The following is a 27,300-nucleotide window of genomic DNA, read 5'->3' on the forward strand; positions in this document are numbered from 1 at the left end:
ATGTATTCTGTATTCTGTAATGGAATACATTTTAAAAGTAACCTTCCCAACACTGCCTGTAACACCTGTAACATTCAGTAGTCACCTCATTGTTCTGACACACACAACAAATCTACTGTACTGGTTGTTGTACACGTTGTCATTAACGTGGCTTCACTCCACATCAGCCATGTCGCTTTGCTAGCTAAAACTCCGGTGTCGGCACATAAGGACGCTGTCATAGCCTGTCAACGACGTTGATTGGCTGCGTATATACGCATCGGCTGGACTATGGGATAAGGTGGCATCGTTCTAATCCCATATGGGAGCAGCCAGTCACTTACTGACTAACACTGCAAAACATGATTGTTGAAGTATTAATTTTAATTTCAATTCAGGTTAGTTTTTTTTTTTTGTGCGCAACGCAGATTTTCTGTGCGTAGAGACCGTGCCAACAGTGCGCAATTGCGCACGTGCGCCGCTTAGAGGGAACATTGCCTGTGAGTCACACAAGGTGGGCCAGTTAGAAAAAAATAGAAAAGAAATGTACCCTCTGTACAAGGAAGGAAACCTAACTAGAGGAATATAAGAGTTTGCTCCCGAGGTTGCCATTTGTTTTGGATCCACAGTTGGAGGCCTCAATCGCCTTAATCTCTCTCTTCTGTCTTGTTTTTTGACCCAGTATTAACCATTTTTGAAGGGTTAATTGCGAAATTATCAGCGAGCAAGTGTAAGAATTTTACACACCTCTAACAACGAATAGGGGTGAATCCTAAGCCTTAGTATCATTTTAAACAGATACATATGTACATATACATAAACCTACAAAGAGCAGCAAACATCAGAGCAGGTGATTACAGCCTATACACAAAGAAAATCTACTGGCACTTTGAATCAAAATTGTGACTTCTTTATCCACCCTGCACCACTATGCAGAGTGGGGGAGTTTATTTGGGCTGGCCTGTTAGAGCAGAGTGAAGCAGAAACCGGTTACACCCTAAGGGCCAAGGCCTGATCACCAGATTCTTTCCCCGGAGCTCTCTCCCAAGGCCTACGGAGCCCCGTAACCCTATAATGCTTTGTGCCTTTGTTTTTTGTTCACCTGCCTGATTCCTTTGGCTTTGGTTATAGTGAGCTTTGACTTTAAATTGCCTCACATAAGCTTGTTTTAACCTCCAACAGTCTGAATGTTGTATTTAAGCCTTCACACCAAGTCAAGTTATTTTGACAGTTTTTTCCCTTTTTCACTCCCATCGAAGACTATTAAATATATTTTAGATAAAGTGATCATGCATTAGCATAAGTTAAAATCAAATAGAAGTTATATCTATTAAATGAGCACAAGATTTAGAAAAAAAACTGTCAACAGGAGAAATAAAGTCATGGAATTATGAACTATGAACTATGAACTCTGACTAACAGCCAGATGTTAGTGAGACTAGACTTTCTTCCAGTAAAAAAAATTCCCTGTAAAAATGGCTTTTAAAGTTTGCTTGGTCATCTGGTCTGATTTACTGCTGTTCATGTTTATACTATTCTACTTGTTAAAAATAACAAACAAGTACAAATACTTTGTTCCTCTACTTAAGTAGAATTTTCAGGTATCTGTACTTCATTTGAGTATTAATTTTTTTCATGTTTTTAAAAATTCTTTTTACTTTTACTCCCTACATTTTAACACAAATATCTATACTACCTACTCCTTACGTCTTCAAAACAGGCTCATTACTTTAGGTTCAACTGTATCATTTATAGCGATTATACTATTATTAAAGTATAAAAGTATAAAAGTGGGTGGCACCAGTGATATTGTAGTCAGGATCTAGCTAGCGCTAAAGAGAAATGAGCACAAAGAGTGTAACATTTCTACACAACATAATTTTTCTACAACATTTCTATCAGCTCAACAAACATCACCAAAAACACAGACTGGAACTTATCATGTTTCACTGAGCAGTTCTTACCATTAAACATAACCTCTCTTCTTCCTCTCCTGTCCTTTCTTTTCTTACATCTTTCTCCATCTCTGAGTGAAGTTAACTCTCTTTCTTTTATCTCCCCGAAAAAAAAAAAAACGCCAGTTGGAGCTTTGGCTAGCGACACATTCTGTAACAAACTGCACACAAAAATAACATTCAAAGGTTATCTGTGATTTTATCATTTTGAATCACATATTTTATCAGTGTATGATGTATTTTGATAAAATATTTATTTGTTATACTGTGAAATGTCCTGAAAAACAAAATATACAAAACAGTATGACATCAAGGACCCATGGCACACAGCTTTGCAGGTACTTTATGTTTGTTCCACGTGTGGTCTCACAGCCTGGTTTTTTAACTTTAAACCCCAAAGTAGCCCCTACAGACTTGGTCAGCAGTCTAACAAAGCGTGGGGACAAGAACAAGAAGAACTGGAGCAAATGGTACTACTGTACCATGCACTAATTATGTGTTCATCAAATGTTTCATGAACATTCAGGGTAGTTATGTGCAGGATAAACAGGTTAGCTTGCATTAATCTGGTGAATTTACTCAGTGGCTGTAGTTGTCAGTGTAAGTTACATATAGTGTAGATGATGGATTTGCATTTAAGCTGATGATGCTTAGATTCATTCACTGAATGAATTCATCCACCTGTCTAGTATAAAGGCAACATCCAGTATACTGTTAGTGTAAGAAATGAAACTCCACCGAGATGGCTGTGAAACACATGTTGAAGTCAGTCGTTTAAATCCACAAAGAGCAGCAGCTAAGCTGATCACAATTTGTCTACAAAGAAAATCTACTCAAGCTTACATTCGAAATTATTGTGAGTGTTAGCATTTTCCCCACGTTGAGCCACTACAACAGATCTTAGTGTTCCCCCACTTACCAAATCTCACTTTACATTCTTTAAAAGAAAAAACTATTTTACTTATTGTGTCCTAAACAACAGATTCAAGCTGGGTGCATTCATTAGAATTTAGATTTGACTAATATGTGTATTCTCATGTACTAATATCATTTTAATATTATATTAATATAGCGGCAGGTCCAGTTATCAATGCATAAAAATGGTTAGTAGAATTGTCCTTCAAGGAGCTGCTTTTCACTTTCTTTTTCTCTTGTACTTGAGTAAAGAAGTTTAATCACTACTCATCAACTTTTACTGGAGTATTTTTTTAATGCAACTATTGTACGGTTACATTGTAACCTTTGTTCTCTGAGTGAGTGAACTTCATTACATATTCCATATGTACGAGGTATGACGTCACGGCCAATGGGGGTCCCGTACATATTCCATATGTAACAGAGTGCAGAGATAGTCTCGCTATGATAAAGAACTGCACTTCTGCTGTAGAACAGAATGTCTATATTTTGCCACCTCTGGCTACAAGTGACAGGACTGTAGCTTTTGACACTTCTTCATTCCTTGAAGTCCACAGCAAAAAATCTGGACAAAACAGAAAGTGAGAAAACTCAACCAAATTAATGTCTCCGTAAATCTGCTTCTGTGTTCTCCATTTGTCTTTCCAGTGCTGGATTGATTTGGCTGTCACACAATTCTAGCTTTCAAAGGACGAGCAGATGTGAATCATCGGTTGTACGTAACAGAAAAGATAAATAAACATATTTGACATGAAAGAATTAAGAGGACTGATAACCCACATGGTACATCTGTTTGTTTGGAATTCAATTTATTTTACAGTTAGTTCTCAAATGTTTGTTTGTTTGTTTTTTAAGTTAATTGCAGTGATCGTGATTCGGTTGTTTCAGTTGTGCATCCTCCACGTCATTACCGACAGCCTTTATGTTAAGTAGTCCCAAACCAGGCCTCCCGGGGCAGTACCAGCTGGGCCCCAGGCGGTACCAACCCTGATATAGTCCTCTCCAGCTGAGACAGCCAAGAGCACCCCCCAGCAGCTGGGTGGGGAACTGAGGAAAGTAAGCTAAGAGACAGAGCAACAAGAAGATCCAGAGCCAGAGCAGGAGAACACAGAACAGAAAGAGGATTCTCAGCGGGGCATCTGAGATTCCCCCAAGGCTCAAATAAGGTCCAAACACAGCTGTTTCCTCTACCAGCAGCAGGCAGCAAAGGCAGAGAAGGAAAATGTCTTCAGAAACCTCATATCCCCTCCACAGCATTCCAGCTTTCAGACACTCAGACTTGCTCTCCCCCTCTCGCAGCACCAGCAGAGTCTGGCCATTTGTGACCGCTGTTCCAGCTTCTAAAGGTTCGTAGCAGCTTCCTGTGGCATTCTCCAGGAGGTCCAAGAGTTTGCAAAAACCAAGCCATAGTCCACCGGCCACCGCAAGCCGTGAGAGGTGGCGGATGGAGAGAGACAGGGAACGACGGATGGAAAAGGAGAGGAGGAAAACAAAAGAGCCAACAAAGATGCAGGTCCAACCCCAACCAGAGTGCAAGAACATCCTGGAAGAAGGAGAACAGAGATGAGAGCAGTGGAGACAGGACGTGATGGAAGAAGAAATTATATCGACTGAATATGAAATATTAAATATCAGAACAGAACAAAGTTGACAGGAAGTGTAACAGGAAGCAGTCTCACCTGTAGAGGAAGTGACTCTTCTTGGCAAAGATGCTGTGGTGAGACACCCAAAGACTCAGCATGGGACCGAACATCACCAGTGCTGACAACAACAGGTGGAAGTGCCGCCGGAACAAGGTGGCACCCATAAACCTGGCTGCCAGGTCTGTCAGGACTACAAGGACTGTGCTGAGGAACATTTGGACCAAAATGCTGACTGAATTTCAAATAATATACAAAAGCCACCTGCTGCTCGCTTTGAATGCAGCAGTGTGTTTGTGCAGATTATCCACCTCAGACCCTACAGTGTTCACTGTTTCATGTGATGAATCTGTAATCCTCTACAGAATGCATGTAACGCTAACCACACATTACATTTGCAGAAGAATTCAAGAAGAAACAAGAAGAATTCACCATCTTATGTAGTCCAGGAGATAGCAGCAATGACCAGACAAATGCAAATGCACAATAAAGTCACTGAAGTTGGGGAAACAAACTGCAGTTTTCAAAGATTAGATCCATTGGAGCATGATTATTAATGATGATTGATCCTCCAGAAATCCACTTTTGCTTAGGGGTGTGATAAAAGTCCACTAATGTTAGCTGCTGTGATGTTAGTATTCACTTCCAGGGGTATGTATGAATGAATTGACAACTGGCTTTTGACAACCCATGAAATCCAGCCCTAAAATTCTTCAGTCCAGCAGGCACTTCTACTGAGTCAGGGAAGTTTGCTGTTCTCCATTCACAGCTTTAGTTCAGAGCTGAGTGAGCTTCTGTTGAAGAAGTTCTCTCCTTCCTGGTTTCCTGCCATGCGACTGTGAGACTGTGCGTTTGTCACTGGTCACGCCTGATTCTTCAAAAATGCTCAGGGACATCCCATAGTTGTAGCTCCAGAATACTCTTCTGCTATCTTCAGTGTAACAGTAGCTTCTCCCTCAGTGCTCTTGTCATTCACAAGCACCCAATATATGCATAGTGTGCTCTTACCCGGTCATATGTATCCTGGGCCTTGAAGGTGTCACATTGCTCATATTGGAGTAGCTGAAGGTCGAACCACTGACATGGATTCCTTGACAGTAAGATGGATATCATAGGGTTTCAGATTATTCGCATTAATGCAAAGCAAAGTTAAAGGGTGAGAGTAAACTGAGCAATGCTGACTTGAGCAGCGTCATGAACCAGAAGTGACATCAATTAAATTAAATGTGTCACATTATGTGTGTGTTTGTATGTGTCCTGGTGTATTAATAGCTATAACCTTTGTACTGTATCCGAGCTGAGGCTCAGCTGCTGTAAAAGTCTGTCTCTGTCAATCACTTGCTGTCCTTTCTTGCTCTCTGCTGTCATTCTGTTTCATTTAGTTTCTTTAATTGAGCCAAATTGACTAAGGCACTTCTGTCCTCTCAGCACCCAGTCACTTAAAGTCCACAGAGCTCTCTCTGTAACAATTTCTGTTATACACAGTGATCCTCCAACTCTTAGTGGCTCTTACATCATACCAATAAATGGCATTATTATTATTATTATTATTATTATTATTATTATTATTATTATTATTATTATTACGTTGTACTGTTGTGCTGTTTTAGCATGCTCTAAATAAGTCCAGTTTTTCTTATTTTTTTCTTGTAATTTCATCTGCATTGGTTGTTATTAAGTCTTTGTTTTTGTTTACTTTTTAAATATATAGCTGTTTTGCTTTTTAGTCAGATTAATTTTCAGTTATATTCATACTACATATCAACTGTATGCCATTCTGTAAACTTTATTTTAAGCAGCACTAGATCTTTCCTGCTTAGCAGTCTCAGTGTTGTTGAATTAATTACTTACAGTCAATAGCTTTGTCTTCAATGTAGACTTCATAGAAAATTAGTTCTGATAAATTCAATATTTTGGGAAATACATTACATAACTGTAACCAGCATCTCATGAGCAGGCTTTGTTGATGAAATCCATGACATGAAAGGATCTGAATCACACTTTTTGATACCTGACCAAGACTACGTTTAGTGTGCTGAGTAAGTTACAAAACATGTTTGTGTTCTAGGAGGAGTATCGTTACCACAGTATTCCCCCTCTGTCTTTTTATGTCACTGTAACTCTTTCAGCATGTTCTTTTTTAAGCCCTTGTTCAAGATTGGTGCCCACTGTCAGTCCTGCCTCCTGTACTGAACCAATGGTCCAGTGCAATCCGCCAATGAAGCTGGACAGCCTATGTCAAGACAACACTTAATGCACCATTAAGATTAGTCTGCTAGAAGCAATGAATAGTGGATAAGCTCCGATGAATGGATAACACTCTCTTATCTGTTCAATATTAAAAGTATACTCAGATAAAGTATTAAAAATACTTTATCTGAGATGTGGCAAATTCTTTTGTTACAGCAGTTGAAATGATGATGAAATCAGGTTCATCTTCCTTTAACTTATTATTTGACCATTCATCTGCATTGTTACTTCTATCCCGAGCAGCTCCACCATCGTGAGATGAAGAAGAGTTTGAGATTCTTTTTTCCACATGATTGCAAACGTTTGTAAGATAGGTCATTCAGAGAGGTCGATTCAGTGGCGCAGTCTGTAGCGCAACAGCACTCCCAAGAGCAATACGGAGCCCCTCTGTGCTTGGATTTCATTATTGTAGTGCTGCTGACACCTACAGGAAAAGCTTTTCTTTACTTGAAAGAATCCCCCACCCCACGCGTCTTAAAAAATGTGGATTATTGCGAGTCAATGAGAACCATTATCTTGTAGTTAGAGCTACGCTTTTTTAATATTCAGTTTGGAGAACTGGAGTTTTGACTGAAGAGCGATCTGTTGAAGGCTATTTGTATTTGAATACGCATTATTGGACAATGAACATTAGCCTAAAATTAAATATGGAGAAATGTTGTTTTGAGACTGTCATGGTCCATCTATTTATACAGAGCACAGCAACAGTCACCTCAAGGGGCTTTATATTGTAAGGTAGACCCTACAATAATACATACATGTTCTTGTTTAAACATGTGCTGTGGTGTGGTCTCACTTTGCTTGTGACTTCTTCATGTTTAAAAATATAATGGATAAAAAAACCACATTATATATAATAATGCAAAGCACAATCTTATAATAGGTTGGGAGCATGCTTGTGCTATGAACTCCCTGCCTCCACATGCTCATGTGATCGACCAGTGGACAGGTACATTTATATAATATATTAGAACTTATATGCATAGTGTATGCTGTTGAATTGGGGGTGAACAAAAACCCTGCCACTCTGTGGATCAGCTGAGACATAACAGTTTACTGCAACAGGTGTAATAGTCACAGTCACTTTCATGTAACAAGTAATGGACAGTATCGACCCTAAACATAACCTGAACTTAAATAAGCCTTCACCAGTCTGGTGATTTTCATTAAGTAAACTTGGTTTGTGCCCCCAAAGGAAGATGGGTCCCTAAAATATGACTATAATATGACACACACACACACACACCATAGTAAGTCAATGGTCACATCATCCCTTTTCAATCTCAATACTCGTAGTTGCTTTTCAAAATCTGGTGATATCATTGTGACAATGAGTCATGCTCCTGTTTACGAGGATGCCATTGCTGCGATCCTCTGGTGTGACAATCCTGTGTTCAGCTGTAGCAGACCACAGAGTCGACAACACAAAGTAATGGAGGCATCATGTAGGTACAACTGTAGAGCAGATAGAGCAGTGAGGGATTTAAAGATACCTAACTCAAAATTTCGAGTTATGCATGTCAAAAAAAAAAACAAGTTTCAGTACCCCTCTGATGCCAACAGTCACTTCTAAAAAGGAGACAGAATTGAACATGATTTATTGATATACAGATTTCAATTAATCTATTTGGCAGTTAAAGTCCGACGGCCCAACACAGCAGAATAATAGGAGTTAGAGCAGGACCCAGTGGAGTCTAGATGCTGGTGGTGGAGATGAAGATGGAGGCTTGGATGGAGCCTGAGTAACAAGTAAGGTAAGGAGGAGATGGGGAGGAGGTGGGTTGCATGAAGGCATCTGCAAGGCAGAATGACAGATGCAGTGAGATTTAAAGTATGGGGAGTGGAGGCTGATTGGCCTTGAGAACGCAGGGAGAAAGATGATTGGAGAAAGAGTGGGAAAGTGATGTAAAACTTAAATTAGCCACCAAAAACCTGGAAAGCAGACAGAAATGTGACCACAGATCTTTCTGATTGAACTTAAAATAATTATATAATAATTGTTATCCAGCAAAAAAAAAAAAAAAAAAAAATAGACAACTGACACTTGTCTCTTATATGTCTTCAAGTAAGCGCCTAGTTAATAATGTTAACTTATGAAAATAGTTCTTCAAAGGGAGCATTATGGGTCAGCGTGTTGGACAAAATGATGAGCCAGAGCCAGTTATCCTGCTGACTGCTTGGGGTTTTCTTTTAAAATCTTCACATAGCTTTCTTCTTCACGATTCCATGCACCTTGATGAAATTATGCTCCCTCTTCTCAGGAAAACAGAGGGAGAGAGAGAAAGGGAAGATATGCTGCAAAGGGCAATGGGTTGGACCCAAACCTAGGCCAGCTGCTCTCTGCAAGGCAGCATATGGTCACCCGCTCATCCCAGTGAGCTAAACCAGCAGCCAAGTGAAGTGCAACCTCGCACTCCATTCCTCTGCAAGGTTGGAGTGATTGTTTTTATTGGAACTACATTTCCCAACTTGGCTAAGTCATTCACAACTGTTTTGGCCATTGTTATGGTGTCTCTGGACACATCTCTAGGGAATTTTCTTTCCAGAATCTTTGAAATTTTTCCTACATCTGTCAAGCTTGTTCTGTACTGTGTGACTCTGAATTTCTCTTTGATGTGATAGAAAGCTAGTAATGCTGTGTTGCCTCTCCCACTTCCAGATCCATTAAAGGGTCGGCTATCTGTGTGGCGTCCAGGCTGTCATCGAAGCTGTCAGCTGCGGGATCTCGCCTCTAATCCCCCTTAAAGACTGACTGGCAACACAAACAGCTGCTGACCTGATCTCCTCTGTCCTGCTGCTGAAAATGTTCCAAACTGGAAAGCCAGAAAGGACAGACAGGGTTAGACATGCTGGAGTCCTCTTTCATTCTTCATTTTTATGTTTTTTACTTTATTTTTTTACTCACTAAACTCATTTTGTTCAAAAAGTAACATTATACCAGCCTGTGACAATAACCGCTTCAGCCTCTCCGTGTAGTTGTGGTGGATATTTTTTCTTCCATGACTATATCTTCTGTGCATGGCTCACATCTGTTCTTGTAAAAGCAAGCCTTTATCTCCCCACCTGCTATCAGGCGGAGAATGCTACTGATAGTGTGGACAGCACACAGGCTCTAACACAGTTCACCCAGTCTGCTCATGCAGTGGAAAGCAGCGGGGTCAGGCAAAGTAGCAAATAAAAGGTCTATTATTAATCTATCACACCGGCAGTTAATAAAGTGCACACATGCTTAATACATAAACAATGACAGGACAAAGGTGAGCGCTACATTCTATTGATAGGCTACTTTAAACTTAGTATACTAGTAACTAAAAAAGTATGCTTGACTCTGTATGGTTTCGATCCAGTCGTTCTCTTAGAGGAAAGGTTCACTTCAGAGGAGTAAATAAATGTTCTGAGTGATAGCATCATTCATGAGGGGTCACTAAAGGATTTAATGAACATGATGATGTGAGTATGTCCTGTTTGTTAACACTGTTAATAAATGGTAAATTAATAGTGAAATAAATTGTAATAAACAGTTGCTTTACTGTTAATAAACAATTAAATTATAGTATACACCAGGGGTGGGCAATTCCAGGCCCCGAGGGCCGGTGTCCTGCAGGTTTTAGATCTCACCTTGAGTCAACACACCTGAATCAGATGATTAGTTCGTTACCAGGCCTCTGGAGAACTGCAGGAGCTAATTTAGCCATTTAAATCAGCTGTGTTGGTTCAAGGACACATCTAAAACCTGCAGGGACACCGGCCCTCGAGGCCTGGAGTTGCCCACCCCTGGTATACACTCACCTGACAATTCATTGGTTATTCAATTCAATTCAATTCAATTTTATTTATATAGCGCCAAATCACAACAAATGTCGCCTCAAGGTTATGTATTGATAGTACCAGGTTGGACTCTCTTTTGACTTCAGAACTACTTTAATTGATTATGGCATGAATTCAAAGAGTTGCTGGAAACATTCCTCAGACGTTTTGGTACATTCTGATGTCACATGCCAAAGGTGCTCTATTGGATTGAGATTTGGTGACTGTGGAGGATATTTGAGTGGAGTGAACTCACTGTCATGTTCAAGTAAACAGTCTAAGATGATTTGGTCTTTGTGACATGGTGTGTTACTGTCAGCTATCAAAGGTTGGGTGCACTGTGGTCATAATGGGATGGACATGGTCAGCAACAACACTCAGGCTGTGATTTAAATGATGCCCAGTTGGAGTTTAAGCAGCCAAAGTGCACCAAGAAAATATTCTCCCACAATACACCCCCATCAGCAGCCTGAACCATTGATATGAGGAAGCTCTGCTTTCATGTTGGTCACACCAAGTTCTGACCCAACACTCTGAGTGCTGCAGCAGATATTGAAACAAATCATTTCTTGCAATTTTTCTCCAATCTTCTATTGTCCAATTTAGGTGAGTTTGTGCAAACTGTAGCCTCAGGTTCCTGTTCTTAGCTGTACAGGATTGGCACCCAGCGTGGTCTTCAGCTGCTGTAGTCCATCTGCTTCAAGGTTCCCTGTGTTGCATGCTGATGCTGATGTATGCTCTTCAGCATGCCTTAGTTGTAATTCAATTCAATTCAGTTTTATTTATACAGAGCCAAACCACAATAACAGTCACCTCAAGGGGCTTTATATTGTAAGGTAGACCCTACAATAATACACACAAAGAAAAACCCAACAATCACATGACCCTCTATGAACAAGCACTTTGGCGACAGTGGGAAGGAAAAACTTTTAAACTTTTAACAGGAAGAAACCTCCGACAGAACCAGGCTCAGGGAGGGGCGGCCATCTGCCGCAACCAGGTTGAAGTGAGAGAAGGAAGTAGTTGTAAGCTTGTAAGAAGTAGTTGTTTAAGTTCACTCTCAAGTTCACGTTTTAACCCAACCCACAATCTCTTGCTAACCTTCAGCAAGCTCAGCGAGCGGTTGTGGCACGGGTGGGTTCCACCAGTTGGAAGGTAGGTGGTTCACTCTTCAGCTTCTTCAGTCCACATGTCAAAATGTCTTTGGCTAAGGAAATTGAATGCCATATTGTCCCCAGTGATCCATCACAGTGTGAATGTGTGTGGTGGTTAGAAAGTACTTAAAAGAACACCAACAGAGTAGAAGACTGCTAGTAATTACCTCCATATTTTCCATATCAGACCAAACAGATTTAGTTTACATTTATTAATGATGATGATTATAGTAGTAGAGGATCTTCTACATTCAGGTGTTCATTCCTCCAGTAGGATTTCAAAGGTGCAAGGTGCACAGAAACTGACATATACCAAAATGACTCCACCATTCTGCATTCACCATTCATTAACAGTGCTGTTATTAAAAAGTCAGCAGCTAATCTTGAACTAGTCAACTTAAACAGCAACTACTTCACAAAGCCAGACTGCAGATTTTGGTTTATTTTTTCAGTGTTTCAAATCTGACTGATGCCATCAACAGAATGTGTTCAACATAAAACATAGAGGTTTTGGAAAATCTGTATTTTGTTTTCAAGAGATATCAGCTGAAGTTGAACTACTGTTTGCCTTACTTTTTCTTCATTAAGAATACATTCTTACATATATTTACAGTGGCGGCTTGGAAAAAGGCAAATATTCTTTAAGAAATTAGGATAACGCTAAAAAGAAGTTTCCATAAAATTGAAGTTTCCATGTTATATTTGTAACAAATTCATGGCGATATTTATCATTTAGAGTACAGTCAAGTGGAAAAAGAAATTTTTCTGTGGTCTGTAAGGGATTTGAACCCTAACCTTGTGATTACTTCATAGGAACTAGAAGTGACATGAATGTGGCAGTCTAAAGCCAGGCATTGTCCTCGTGCGTTGAAATAACTGCCCTTGAACAGCTGATGTGCATATGATTAGCTGAGTATATCAAGCAGACAAATTTAATTTTGAATCCTGTGGATGTGTCAGCTTTGTTTTAGTGAGTTTTAGTGCCAGAGTTGTCAGGACCTCCTGCTTGCTGAAGTTAATATCCACACACATAATCAGACAACACCAAACACCACTCTTGTCTACATATTGCACCTCTATGTAACCTCGTGCACTTTTTTTTACACTCGACTGATGTCTGTCTTTTTTTCTCATTCATTTGAGCATCACATGTAGCGTGCAACATTAGCTATACACACACAAGTATGAGTATACTGGTCACATGGAATGTGCATGGAGCTGTTTATCCAGCTTAAAAAAACTACAGGCAGATAGACTCATAGACCTGTCACAGCTACAGATGAAATTAAAACGTGATGATTATAGATCATTGCTAAAAGATGAAGATTTTATTCAGTATTTTTGGGCTTAGACGGTGAAGATGTGCCTGGAACATCAGCATTTGTTCTCTGGGAAGCAGGGAAAGCTGTGATGAGAGGTAAAATAATTTCATTCTCATGAGATAAAAAGAAAAGAGTAAACAAATGTATTCAGGAATTAGAAGAAATCATCAAATCCTTAGAAGAAGTCTGTCTCCTGCCTGTGACAGGAAATGATGAACAAAATACATAAAGCAAATCTAGAATTAAATAAAATTATTAACAGAAAAATTTTATATGAAATCTTTGCTTGCAAATATTTGAACATAATAAATCAGGTTGATCTTAAGTGAACCAGAGAAAGTGAAAATAAATAAAGAAAAAACGACCATATGTGCCGTTAACGACTTATCTGGGAACACATATGACCCTAAAAGAATAAATAACACCTTCAGAGACTTTTACAAGACTTTATATTCACTTATGTAAACCCATCCAATGACAAAATCGATCAGTTTCTTGATGTTTCTTGACATAAACCTTCTGAAATTGTTAGACAGTCAAGCAATAGCACTGGATTTACCGCTGACATGAGGAAAACTCCAGGAAGCCACTGTTTACCCAATAATAAGGCTCCAGGTCCAGGTGGATTTTAAGCAGATTTCTACAAAGAATTCTGGCACCAGTATTCCATGGAATGTTGCAGGAAATCAAGGAAAATGGCATACTACCACTAAATATGAATTCTACCAAAATTTGTCCCCTGCTAAAACCAGGAAGACCCTGTATTTCCTACCAGCTATCGCCCAATATCACTTAAAATAACCTGCAAAGCTCTCTCAAAAAGATTAGTGAAGATAACCCCCCTTTTAATACATCCTGACCAAACTGGTTTCGTAAAATCATCCTGCAATAAAATTACAATTCATGTTGGCAGTAATGACACTCGGTTACGTCAATCGGAGGTCACTAAATTTAATGTCTTTAATGTCAGACTGTAGACTTCATCACAGTAAATGTCTTTCTGAAAGTGCTGTAACTAAGTTTAAGAATATAATCCACCCACTTTTATCATCTTCAATGCCCTGTACCAACACAGAACAGCTACCTGAACGCTACTCCCACAGAGGTTGATTATCTTGCTTATAACTTTGCCTCCTCACCTTGTATGACTCTAGATACTAGATCCTGTGAAAAATAAGGCTTCAAATCAGAAGTACTTGACTCTGTGGTATAATTCTCAAACACGTAGCTTAAAGCAGATGACTCATAAGCTGGAGAGGAAATGGTGTATCACAAATTTAGAAGATCATCATTTAGCCTGGAGAAATAGTTTGCTGCCCTCCACAAAGCCAGAACAGCTTACTATTCGTCACTGATTGAAGAAAATAAGAACAACCCCAGGTTTCTCATCAGCACTGTAGCCAGACTGACAAAAAGTCAGAGCTCTGTTGAGCCAACCATCCCTTTAACGTTAACTAGTAATGACTTCATGAATTTCTTAAAAAATACAATTTTCACCATTAGAGAAAAAAATTACTAATAATCATCTCACAGATGTAATATTATCTACAGCTACTTTCAGCACCATTGATATTCATTTAGTCTTTTTCTCCAATTGATCTTTCTGAGTTAACTTCAGTAATTACTTCCTCCAAACCATCAACGTGTCTTTTAGACCCCTTTCCTACAAAACTGCCATTAATTAATGCTTCAATCTTAAATATGATCAACCTATCTCTAATAATCGACTATGTACCACAGGCCTTCAAGCTGGCTGTAGATAAACTGTCTTGACCCAGCACCCATTAGCCAATTACAGAATAGACTTTATTCCATTGGAAACATTAGTTAAACAATATGGATTATCAAAACTGGATTTGTTGAATGTCAAAAAATGAAATCTATTTTGAAAAAGAAATTTAAGCCCAATCAAGTGAAATTGCAAACAAGAAAATGTGGTACAATTCCTTTATCTCAAAACCCCTAAATTACTGTCTAAAATATACAGGACACTCTCCAGAATAGGCACTGTTGGAAAGGTTAGTTTTAAAATGTATTCCACTACAGATTACAGAATACATGTCTCAAAATGTATTCTGTAACATATTCCGTTACGTTACTCAATGAGAGTAACGTATTCTGAATACTTTGGATTACTTAATATATTATCATGCTGTTTACAACTGCTGTGTGATTTATTACTGTTACTGAAGGTCCGCGGCTCCGAACCGTAGTAAAGGGACCTCTGGCTAATACGGTGGGTTCTGTGTAACTGTATTCTAAATACCACCTTTTTAAACGGTAACTGTAACGGAATACAGTTACTCATATTTTGTATTTTAAATACGTAACGGCGGTACATGTATTCCGTTACTCCCCAACACTGAGAATAGATGAATCAATATCCCTTCCTATTGCAAAATGGGAGTTTCTTCAAAACTTCTGGTCTCAGATACGCTTGAAACCTTTAAATCGATTAGAAATCCCAGTCTACAGTTACTACAATGCAAAATTCAATTCAATTCAATTCAATTCAATTTTATTTATATAGCGCCAAATCACAACAAAAGTCGCCTCAAGGCGCTTCATAGATACAGAGAAAAACCCAACAATCATATGACCCCCTATGAGCAAGCACTTTGGCGACAGTGGGAAGGAAAAACTCCCTTTTAACAGGAAGAAACCTCCGGCAGAACCAGGCTCAGGGAGGGGCGGCCATCTGCTGCGACCGATTGCGGTGAGAGAAGGAAGACAGGATAAAAGACATGCTGTGGAAGAGAGATAGAGGTTAATAACAGATATGATTCAATACAGAGAGGTCTGTTAATACATAGTGAGCGAGAAAGGTGACTGGAAAGGAAAAACTCAATGCATCATGGGAATCCCCCGGCAGCCTACATCTATTGCAGCATAACTAAGGGAGGATTCAGGGTCACCTGGTCCAGCCCTAACTATATGCTTTAGCAAAAAGGAAAGTTTTAAGCCTAATCTTATAGTGAGATAGTGTCTGTCTCCCGAATCCAAACTGGAAGCTGGTTCCACAGAAGAGGGGCCTGAAAACTGAAGGCTCTGCCTCCCATTCTACTTTTAAATACTCTAGGAACAACAAGTAGGCCTGCAGAGCGAGAGCGAAGTGCTCTAATAGGGTGATATGGTACTACAAGGTCATTAAGATAAAATGGGGCCTGATTATTTAAGACCTTGTATGTGAGGAGCAGGATTTTGAATTCAATTCTGGATTTAACAGGAAGCCAATGAAGGGAAGTCAAAACAGGAGAAATATGCTCTCTCTTTCTAGTCCCTGTCAGTACTCTTGCTGCAGCATTTTGGATTAACTGAAGGCTTTTCAGTGAGTTTTTTGGACATCCTGATAATAATGAATTGCAGTAGTCCAGCCTGGAGGTAATAAATGCATGAACTAGTTTTTCAGCGTCACTCTGAGACATGATATTTCTAATTTTAGAGATGTTGCGCAAATGGAAGAACGCAGTCTTACATATTTGTTTAATATGTGCGTTGAAGGACATATCCTGGTCAAAAATGACTCCAAGGTTCCTCACAGTGTTACTGGAGGCCAAGGTAATGCCATCCAGAGTAAGAATCTGGTTAGATACCATATTTCTAAGCTTTTCAGCGCCGAGTACAATGACCTCAGTTTTATCTGAGTTAAGAAGCAGAAAGTTAGTGGCCATCCAAGTCTTTATGTCTTTAAGACATTCCTGCAGTTTAACTAATTGGTGTGTGTTATCTGGCTTCATGGACAGATAGAGCTGGGTGTCATCTGCATAGCAGTGAAAATGTATGCTATGTCTTCTAATGATGCTGCCTAGGGGAAGCATGTATAATGTAAACAGAATTGGTTCTAGCACTGAACCCTGTGGAACGCCATAATTAACCTCAGTGTGTGAAGAGGACTCTCCATTTACATGCACAAATTGGAGTCTATTAGATAGATATGATACAAACCACTGCAGTGCAATACCTGTAATACCTACAGCATGTTCTAATCGCTCTAATAGGATATTATGGTCAACAGTATCGAACGCTGCACTGAGGTCTAGCAGGACAAGCACAGAGATGAGTCCACTGTCAGAGGCCATAAGAAGATCATTTGTAACCTTCACTAAAGCTGTTTCTGTGCTGTGATGAACTCTGAAACCTGACTGAAACTCTTCAAATAAACCATTCCTCTGCAGATGATCTGTTAGCTGTTTGACAACTACTCTTTCAAGGATTTTTGATATGAAAGGAAGGTTGGAGATTGGCCTATAATTAGCTAAGACTGCTGGGTCTAGAGATGGCTTTTTGAGTAAAGGTTTAACTGCAGCCACCTTGAAGGCCTGTGGTACATAGCCGATTATTAGAGATAGGTTGATCATATATAAGATCGAAGAATTAATCAATGGCAGGACTTCTTTGAGCAGTTTTGTAGGAATGGGGTCTAAAAGACACGTTAATGGTTTGGAGGAAGTAATTATTGAAGTTAACTCAGAAAGATCGATTGGAGAAAAAGAGTCTAACTTAACATCAATGGTACTAAGAGTAGCTGTAGATAATATTACATCTGTGGGATGATTATTGGTAATTTTTTCTCTAATGATAAAAATTTTATTTGTGAAGAAGTTCATGAAGTCATCACTAGTTAACGTTAAAGGGATGGTTGGCTCAAAAGAGCTCTGACTTTTTGTCAGCCTGGCTACAGTGCTGAAGAGAAACCTGGGGTTGTTCTTATTTTCTTCAATCAGTGATGAGTAGTAAGCTGTTCTGGCTTTGCGGAGGGCTTTCTTATAAAGCAACAAACTATTTCTCCAGGCTAAATGATGATCTTCTAAATTTGTGACACACCATTTCCTCTCCAGATTACGAGTCATCTGCTTTAGGGTACGTGTTTGAGAATTATACCACGGGGTCAGGTACTTCTGATTAGAGACCTTAGTTTTGACTGGAGCTACAGTATCCAGAGTCGTACGTAGTGAGGAGGTGAAATTATTAACAAGATAATCGACCTTTGTTGGCGTAGCGTTCAGATAGCTGCTCTGCTCTGTGTTGGTACAGGGCATTGAAGATGATAACAGTGGCTGGATTATATTCTTGAACTTAGTTACAGCGCTTTCAGAAAGACATCTACTTTGATAAAGTCCACTCTCCACTGCTGCGTAATCAATTATTGTAAATGTAAATGTTATCAGGAAATGATCAGACAGGAGAGGGTTTTCAGGAAACACTGTTAAATGTTCAGTTTCTATGCCATATGTTAAAACAAGATCTAGAGTGTGATTAAAGTGGTGGGTGGGTTCTTTTACATTTTGAGAGAAACCAATTGAGTCTAACAACAGATTAAATGTCATGTTGAGGCTGTCATTTTTAGCATCAACATGGATGTTAAAATCACCCACAATAATTATTTTATCTGAGCTCAGAACTAAATTAGATATAAAGTCTGAGAAATCAGACAGAAACTCTGTGTAAGGCCCAGGTGGACGATAGATGATAACAAGTAAGACTGGTTTCTGAGTTTCACAGCTGGGGTGGACAATGTTAAGCATCAGGCTTTCAAATGAATTAAAAGTCTGTCTTGGTCTTTCATTAATTAATAGACTGGTGTGAAAAATTGCTGCCACACCGCCCCCTCGGCCTGTGCTTCGAGATTTCTGGTAGTTAGAATGACTCGGGGTGTTGATTCATTTAAACTAACATAATCATCCTGCTGCAACCAGGTTTCTGTAAGGCAGAGTAAATCAATTTGTTGATCAATTATTAAGTCATGTACTAACAGAGACTTGGAGGAGAGAGACCTAATATTTAATAATCCACATTTCACTGTTTTACTCTTTGGTTCAGATGTGGATACTGTATTGTTCTTTCTTTGTAAATGTTTAAGTTGTTTGTTGCTGGTTTTTAGTTTGTTTTTTTGTCTTTTTGGAAGCTGACACAGTCTCTATGGAGATGGGTTTTTGGGGGGGGTAGCAGGAGGAGAGAAGCTGCAGAGAGGCGTGTAAGACTGCAACTCTGCTTCCTGGTCCCAACTCTGGATAGTCATATTTTGAGGGGTTTAATAAATTTGTCGATATTTCTAGAAATGAGAGCTGCTCCATCCAAAGTGGGATGGATGCCATCTCTCCTAACAAGACCAGGTTTCCTCCAGAAGGTTTGCCAATTATCTATGAAGCCCACATCATTTCTGGGACACCACTCAGACAGCCAGCAATTTAAGGAGAACATGCGGCTAAACATGTCACTCCTGGTCTGATTGGGGAGGGGACCAGAGAAAACTACAGAGTCCGACATTGTTTTGGCAAAGTTGCACACCGATTCAATATTGATTTTAGTGACCTCCGATTGGCGTAACCGGGTGTCATTACTGCCGACGTGAATTATGATTTTACTGAATTTACGTTTACCCTTAGCCAGCAGTTTTAAATTTCCTTCAATGTCGCCTGCTCTGGCCCCTGGAAGACAATTGACTATGGTTGCCGGTGTCTCTAGCTTCACATGTCTGAGAACAGAATCACCAATTACCAGAGTTTGACCCCCAGCGGGTGTGTCACCGAGTGGGGAAAAACGGTTAGACACATGAACGGGTTGGTGGTGTACCTGGGGCTTCTGTTTAGGACTATGCTTCCTCCTCACCGTTACCCAGCCGCCCTCTTTCCGCAGCTGCTTGGGATCTGCCGGGGAACAGCTAGCGGGGCCTACGCTATCTTCGGCTGCACCAGCTACAGGGGCCTGGCTAGCTAAGGGTGAGTGAAGGGTGCGAAGCCGAGTCTCCAGTTCAGTAATCCTGGCCTCCAGAGCTGCAAATATGCTACATTTGTTACAGATATCATTACTGCTAAAGGAGGCCGAGGAGTAACTAAACATCTGACACAATGAGCAAGAAAGTGCAGGAGGGACAGGTGAAGTAGCCATGGTGCTAACGAGTCGGCTACGAGCTAAGCTAGCGAAACAGTACAGAGACAGTGAGTGAATACTTTGGCTATAAATTAGGTAGTGAGTACACAGAAAGTGTGCTTCGGATGAAGCACGTGAAGATTATACTATGAAAAAAGAATGTATTTAAAAGTTGTTAATTAAACTGCTAAGCAAATAAGCTACTCAGAAACACCACTGTGTTTGAGCAGGAACAGGAAGTGATACTATACCACAGAGCGAGCGAACACCAAGTGACAGCGCCACCGACAGGAGTCCAGCTCTGCACGGGCTCTCTCAAATACTACATAGAGTGCACTATACAGGTCAAGAGAGCGTAGTTGTCCCCTGCTTTGGTTATTGTTGTTAATGTGGTGGTGGTGGTGGTGGTGGGGGGGTCGGGGTAGTTTCTTTGCTTGTTTTTTTTCAGCATCTGTCAGATCTGGAGTTTATAAATTAAATAGTAATACTTGCAAAGCTTGACTGGGAACGATTGCAGTTAGTGTGATTTGAGCAAAAATAGGAAGCAACCTCCTTGTGATTAAGATATATCTGTGTATGCTCGGTGATTCTATTAAATTATTTCACTGGTCACTCTCAGGCTTTGGGCAACTCAGTCACAAAGCAGCTGCACAGGTCGCCAGGTGGGAGGCAATGTGTCTTCCAAAAAAAAAAAAAAAAATCACCTATTTTTGCTCTATAGTGACTGAATCATAAGCTTAAAATGAAAGTCTGTCTTTGTAAAATCCATTTGACCTGTTTGTGGTGATTACAAAAACAGTCTGACTGAAGCAGAGGAAGGTTGGGGTGGGGTGAATTTCACAGAATGAATGCAGCTGTGAGAGGCTTTAAATAGACCAACTAATCACTTCAGTGAGGTGTGATGGGTGTAAGAATTTGCTACCAAGAATAGCATCTAATAATACCCTGTCTGAACTGACAGACATAATATCATTAATACAACCAGTACTCTCAGAAATATGTTTTTGTACTTACAATAGGAATGGAAAATCCTTGAGGTGGTGATGCAGTATAGCTTCCTCTGTTGGCATTGATTCGCATGTGGCCAGGTGTTAAAATGTTTTCAAATTAAACTAAGAAATAGAACATTTCAGGATTGCAGTTTTAAAATGCAAGTGTTCAGAAGGCTATCCTGTGGATGATTAAAGTATTACTATCAGTCACAGGTTAATGTTCAAACATCTTTCAGTGTACTCAGAATTTAATTAGACATATTTGAAAATTTTATTTTAATGTAATTTTGCTCGTGCTTAAACATTTTAAATATTTTCAAGTTTTAATTTCATATATACAAATGTCATTCTCGCTCCCGCTTTCTTTCTTTACAGTATAATCATCATCTATAAGGATTCATAATCTACAAACTGTGAGTGTGCAGAAGATCTTTGAGACATCTTGTGAGACATAATCAAATTCAACCACATGTAAAATCAAAAGTGGAACTTCCTGTATAATAACTGAAAAAATAAAACTGTTATTAGAAAGTGTATTCGAAGCCCATGGCTCCAAGTCGTCTGTCACTTGTTCACCATCAGTACAAGCTTTGGTTCAGTGAGTCATTCCAAAACACTGACCACCACTCAATCACCAAGCTAAATCCAACCTCTCCCCAGAAAAACAACCTCACCTAGAATCAAAGGGGGTCATTTAATTCCTGGAGTTTAGGCTGTCAATCAGTCTCTCTGTGCCCCTTTGATTGGCTTTGTCAATCAAAGGGGCACATGCTTTACAATATAAAGCATGTTTAGTTGACTGCTGTTGTGATTTGGCACTATATGAACTTCTAATTGTTCTCACACAATCTCACAAACCCTTTGAAACAGTTGTATCTGTCAAAACCAGATGCACTCCACACTCCACAAAACAAAAAACAGAATGTTCAGGGCTTGGAAAAGCTTTTTAATCCCACGGGGCTGTGTTGGAAATGTAAAAACCAAAAAAGATGTATACAGTGTCGTGCACAAGATTTAAGTCGATCTATGACTGATAGTGTTCCTTGCGTGTTTTTTCTATCCAATGTTTTTACTGCATTGGGAGTGTGTTTGGGATCATTGTCAGACTGAAAAATTAAGCTGTTACCAATCGGACACTTTCCAGGTGGGACTGCAGAGTGGATCAGCTAATAGCTCACTGGAAATCACCTTGAGTTAGGTGCCTTTTGTATGCTTTGAATGATTCATAGGTCAGTCTTCAGCGGCTTAACAACAACAACAACAACAACAACAACAAATAACTTTCCTTTGAAAATAGTCTGTTACAATGACTTGACTGAAAAAAACTAACAAAGCAGTCAAGACTTTCAGAAAGCCTAAAAACCTGTTGCTCACGACGAGCCTTTAAAATAACAAAAAAATAATCAGTGTTAAAAAAAACGGGGTGGCTCAAGTCTTTAGCAAAGCATGTCTCAATCTTTAATTTACTTAATACTATCCAATTTCACTTCTTACTCATCCAATATAATTATAAAAGCTAAAACATGAACAAATTTGAGAAAAATGTGAAAGGGCAGACTTTCCTGAGTATCTGAAAGTCCGACATATATTAGTCTCATACTATACCAGGTCTGTTTTCAAATTGCCTGTCATTCCATGTAAAACTATTTCAGCTTAACATGGCTATTGGCCCACATTTATTCTGAAATTACTTTCCCTTAGATTGTTTTCAGTCGCTGGTATCAACCTTGTGTGCAGAGCTGTGAAGTGCATCAGCTGTAACGAGTCATTATGAACATCATTCGCGACAAGTGTGAACAGTTCTGAGTTGTATTGTCATTGTAGACTATAAGTAACTATAAGTAAATAAGGTGGCAATTTGTGCCTTTCAAGTGTCATTCTGTCCTTTTCTCCCCTTCTGCCCAGGCAGTAAATGGAATCTGGTTTCCATCCATGACCAGTCCCCACTTGGAAGAAGAATTCAGTGCAAGAGATGACAGGAAAAAAGTGTGGCAGAATTAGAGATAGAGAAGCTATGTTTGGGTGAGTCACAGATGAGTTATGCTGCAGAAAGTTCCTGGCGGTGTTCCCAAAAATCCCATTATTTGGATATGAGAGGTGGAGACAAACAAGCAGAGAGGGCAGCCAGACATCATCTCATGACCATGGAGAGCCCTGTCATAAGTGATGAAAATGATGTGTGTGTGCGTGTGTGTGTGTGTGTTATCAGGTCAGGGTGGTGCCCTTGGCCTTGTAAGGTAGGGTTATCTGGGGTTATATATTTGATCCCAGCTTTGCCTGCAGGTCTACCAGCTGCTTTCTCTTCACCTGGCCTCTGTAAGTCTGGTTATACTTTGCATGCCGTTATCATGGTTTATTTTCCCATTGTCTAAACTAAACAGGTTTAAATGTGGTGTTAACACTTAGCTAACACTGGACTGGTGTACTTTGTATGGCTGTGGTAGGTTATCTACTAATCTAGAAGGTTACTGGTTCGATCCCTGGGTGCTACATGCCAAAGTGGGCAAGAGACTAAACCCTGAGTTGCTCCCATCTGAGTGTGAATGTTAGATAGAAAGCACTAAGTAGAAAAGCATGTAGAAAAAATACTTGGGTGACTGAGACACGTTGTATTCAGCACTTTAACTGCTTAAGTATTGTAGAAAAGCACTTTATAAGATCCAGTCCATTTACATGACCCAAAAGGATGTTGCAGAATCTCATTAAACACTCTTTTTCTCTGGTTACTGCAGGTGAATCATCATTTCATACAGTGAAGTCTGAGCTTCAGTGAGTTGAACCCACTGGTAAATGATCTTTCTTTAAAGTTTTTATAACAACTTATATTACAGAGTCAATTATATGGCAATTATATATTTCCATCAGTGGAAATTCTATATATGGTTTGGACAAAGAAAATAAGTTAGATTTTCATTTGCATAAGTATGGAGTGCAGTAAATTTTTAAAGAAAAGAAAGAAAAAGTATCAAGCTCTGAACCAACTCTTTGCATGTATATTAGTGCTGTGATGGGGGATGCAGAGATGTCTGTGTTTGGGGCGGCTGCCCAGTACCTAAGGAAGTCGGAGAAGGAACGTATGGAGGCCTCGACGCGTCTTTTTGACATTAAGAAGGAATGCTTTGTCCCTGATCCAGTAGAAGAGTTTGTGAAGGCAACCATCACCAGCCGAGATGGAGACAAGGTCACTGTAGAGACCCACAATGGGAAGGTTAGTTCGTTGCTGTTTTTAGCATTTTGTTTGCCCTCGTTCTTATCGCACAGTGAGACTGCAGTTAAGTCAAATATAATCTTACTTAGCCTACCGTACATACTGTAGTGGTAGGCAATCGATTGCCTGGTCCACTTGATCATTCAGTACACCACTCTGTACCATAAAACTAAATCTGTCAGGTGATTTTGATGAACTGGAGACACTCCAGTAACCAGGTCAGTTAGAGCAGCACAGGAAACACATTAGATGTGAGTGCATATGAGTGCATGTCTGGGAGAAAGTGATAATCTGAGTGTAAATCTATGAATGATTTAAAGCCTGTCTACTAGTGCAATTAAAGTCTCCACTCACAGCACAGAGCAGCTGAGTGATGAAGCGAGGTATTGCTGCCATCTGGCAATGACAGCCTGTGGTATGCACTGTAACACTACACAAGTAATGCTGACAATAACAGGGCAGAACAAGCAGGTAACACAGACAACAGGAGGTTAACGTTTGGTTTCATAACCCAAATCATCAAAACACATTCTATTTTCTTCCTTCCAGACTATGACTGTCAAAGAATCGCAGATTCTGCAACAAAATCCTCCAAAGTTTGACAAGATTGAAGACATGGCCATGCTGACCTTCCTCCATGAACCAGCTGTGCTGTTTAATCTCAAAGAGCGTTATGCAGCATGGATGATCTATGTGAGTAGTCAGCAAGTCAAAAACAAGGAAAACCTGGTAAAACCTATTTGCAGTCTGGTGCTTTCACCAGATGAGGAGCAGCAAAATGTTCTGAAAAGAACAGGAATGAGATGGCATTGATTAAATCAGACACAGCATGAAACTGAAGAGAAGCGTATAAGTGGGTTGCAAACAGGATAGCAGATGTGTAAGAACTGTAGGCAAGCAATAAGTGATCGGCTGGGGAACGTTGGCATGAAGATGACCTATGAACTGTGGTTAAGCTTGATATTGGGGGCTGCCAGAAATATTCAGAAGCTTCATTTTTTCTAACTTTAGCAAATACTGTATTCCATCAACTAGGAATGTACTTAAAATGTTGACATAGAAGCAAGAGCTTTCCCCCCAAGCAGTCAAAGCCCTCAACTCACTACCACCAAAGGACTGATAAACACAAACACTTTTACAAACACCTTACAATACTCCCCAAAAAACTCAAAAACTTCCACAAATCTACTACAAACTAGGAACAATACGCTTATTTGCACAACTCAGTCACATAGTTACTGAACACATCTAAATTATACTATATTTGCACATCTTGCACGTCTTCGTCCCGTCTTGTGTACAATATCCTGACTCATAACTTGAACCTGGTATTCATTCCTACTGCACAATCATCTCACTTTACTGTAATTGCCAGTGTTGGGGAGTAACGGAATACATGTACCGCCGTTACGTATTTAAAATACAAAATATGAGTAACTGTATTCCGTTACAGTTACCGTTTAAAAAGGTGGTATTTAGAATACAGTTACTTTGTTGAAATAAATGGATTACACGGCGGTACTTCCCTGTTTCATATTGTGGCGGGTCAGGACTGTTTGGGTTGTTTGACAGCTACGTTCTGTAGTTCCAGGCGGCAGCGTTACAGTTGCCATGGTTACAGGGTGACGCTCTCTCTCTCTCTGCGTGTTTCCTGGGTGAGAGAGGCCTTTTTGTTGTTGTTGTGCTAAGCTAATAGGCAGAATGCTACTGCCCTAAAGAATGTAGCATCATAGGCAGTGTAGTCCGTGCTGCAGGGAGAATGGACTGCCATACCCGTTATGTGTCTGTGAGCGAGGGAGGGAGAAAAAGGAAAAGTACGAGCTGTCATCGAGCAAAAAGCTGGAAGCATGTAAATATAATAATAACCACTGCAGCCAAGAAGAGTGCCTGACGAGCCCAGTTGTAAGTAAGCTATTAAGACTTGACTGTACACCGTGTTCGTGTTTTCCTCTGAAACAATAAGTTCCGTTGGAGCAGCCTTTCAACGCCTCTCGTTGTCTCTCGCTAGCAAAGTTGATCCAGACAACAAAGTAAAGCTAGTTTTCGGCTACGAGCCCGACACAGAACCCACTGTATTAGTCAGAGGTCCCTTTACTACGGTTCGGAGCCGCGGACCTTCAGTAACAGTAATAAATCACAGCAATAGTACATTCATGTAGTTGTAAACAGCATGATAACATATTAAGTAATCCAAAGTATTCAGAATACGTTACTCTCATTGAGTAACGTAACGGAATACGTTACATAATACATTTTGGGGCATGTATTCTGTATCTGTAATGGAATACATTTTAAAAGTAACCTTCCCAACACTGGTAATTGCACATGGCCACTTCATATTGCCTCTGTCCTGTCTTTGTTTATTGCACACAGATATAGTTAGTAATAGTACTTTTTATCTCTTAACTTTACCCAAATTTAGTGAGTTATTCCTTATTTGTAATTTCTAGTCTCATATTTGTTGGAGATATGTTTTTTATATTCTTATAAATGCACCACGGGGGGCTTGGGGTGAAGTGGCATTTTAGCACACTGCATTGACAATAAAGACCTTGAATCTTGAATCTAGACACAACAATGTTCTAGGAGTTACCATCAAATGAGCGGCATGTCCAAAGCCTGAAGCAAATCCAAACACAAAGTTCTAAATTAGAAATAGAAATGCATTTATGCCTTAACAGCAATGGTTTTCTTTATATTCTCAGACCTACTCTGGGTTGTTCTGCGTGACTGTCAACCCCTACAAATGGCTGCCAGTCTACAATCAGGAGGTGGTTCTTGCCTACAGAGGAAAGAAGAGGAGTGAAGCTCCTCCTCATATCTTCTCCATCTCTGACAATGCCTACCAGTACATGCTGGCAGGTACAGATGGATATTAATAGATACTTTAATTAATAGGTGCTTTTAAATCTAAACTACGAATCCTTGAGGCCAAGTCCATAACATGCAACTGTTTCAATTAGATTGATTGTCATTTTAACAATTTTTTTTTACTTATTTATTTATTTATTTTTATTTTTATTTGAATTTAATTTTATTTAATTTTATTTGTATTCTTTCACTTATTGTTGCATATGTGTTGTTGCTGCCTGTGTTTGAGTAATTTCTGTAACTGTGAGACACCTGCTGCTGCCTAGTTTTAATCTCAATGGGATTTTCCTGGTTAAATAAAGGCTAATAAATAAATAAATAAATAAGATACAGTTTG

At 39.7% G+C, this 27,300-nt stretch overlaps 2 protein-coding genes across 3 annotated transcripts in view; one reads left to right on the forward strand and one right to left on the reverse strand.

Moving 5' to 3' along the window:
* Window positions 1–355: 355 nt before the first annotated feature.
* On the reverse strand, window positions 356–6,797 carry fitm1l (fat storage inducing transmembrane protein 1, like). Its single transcript, XM_085141227.1, has 2 exons — window positions 4,529–6,797; window positions 356–4,392 (listed from the first exon to the last, which is right to left on the reverse strand). Exons 1-2 carry the CDS (start codon window positions 4,705–4,707, stop codon window positions 3,705–3,707), a joined length of 867 nt encoding a protein of 288 aa, XP_084997353.1. The 5' UTR covers window positions 4,708–6,797; the 3' UTR covers window positions 356–3,704.
* A 16,253-nt stretch (window positions 6,798–23,050) lies between these two features.
* LOC146498396 (myosin-7-like) overlaps window positions 23,051–27,300 on the forward strand; it is a 35,594-nt gene continuing 31,344 nt past the window's right edge. The window contains exons 1-5 of one of the 2 annotated variants that reach the window (XM_085141186.1): window positions 23,051–23,200; window positions 23,617–23,670; window positions 23,885–24,092; window positions 24,642–24,785; window positions 26,798–26,954. In XM_085141186.1, the coding sequence (XP_084997312.1) occupies window positions 23,892–24,092; window positions 24,642–24,785; window positions 26,798–26,954 (502 nt within the window). In that variant the 5' untranslated portion in view covers window positions 23,051–23,200; window positions 23,617–23,670; window positions 23,885–23,891. The remainder of the gene's footprint in view (window positions 23,201–23,616; window positions 23,671–23,884; window positions 24,093–24,641; window positions 24,786–26,797; window positions 26,955–27,300) is intronic. The other variant, XM_085141185.1, reaches the window with a different exon arrangement.

Source organism: Neolamprologus multifasciatus, chromosome 18 (assembly GCF_963576455.1).
Source record: "Neolamprologus multifasciatus chromosome 18, fNeoMul1.2, whole genome shotgun sequence".
In the NCBI taxonomy this organism is placed as follows: Eukaryota; Metazoa; Chordata; class Actinopteri; order Cichliformes; family Cichlidae; genus Neolamprologus; species Neolamprologus multifasciatus.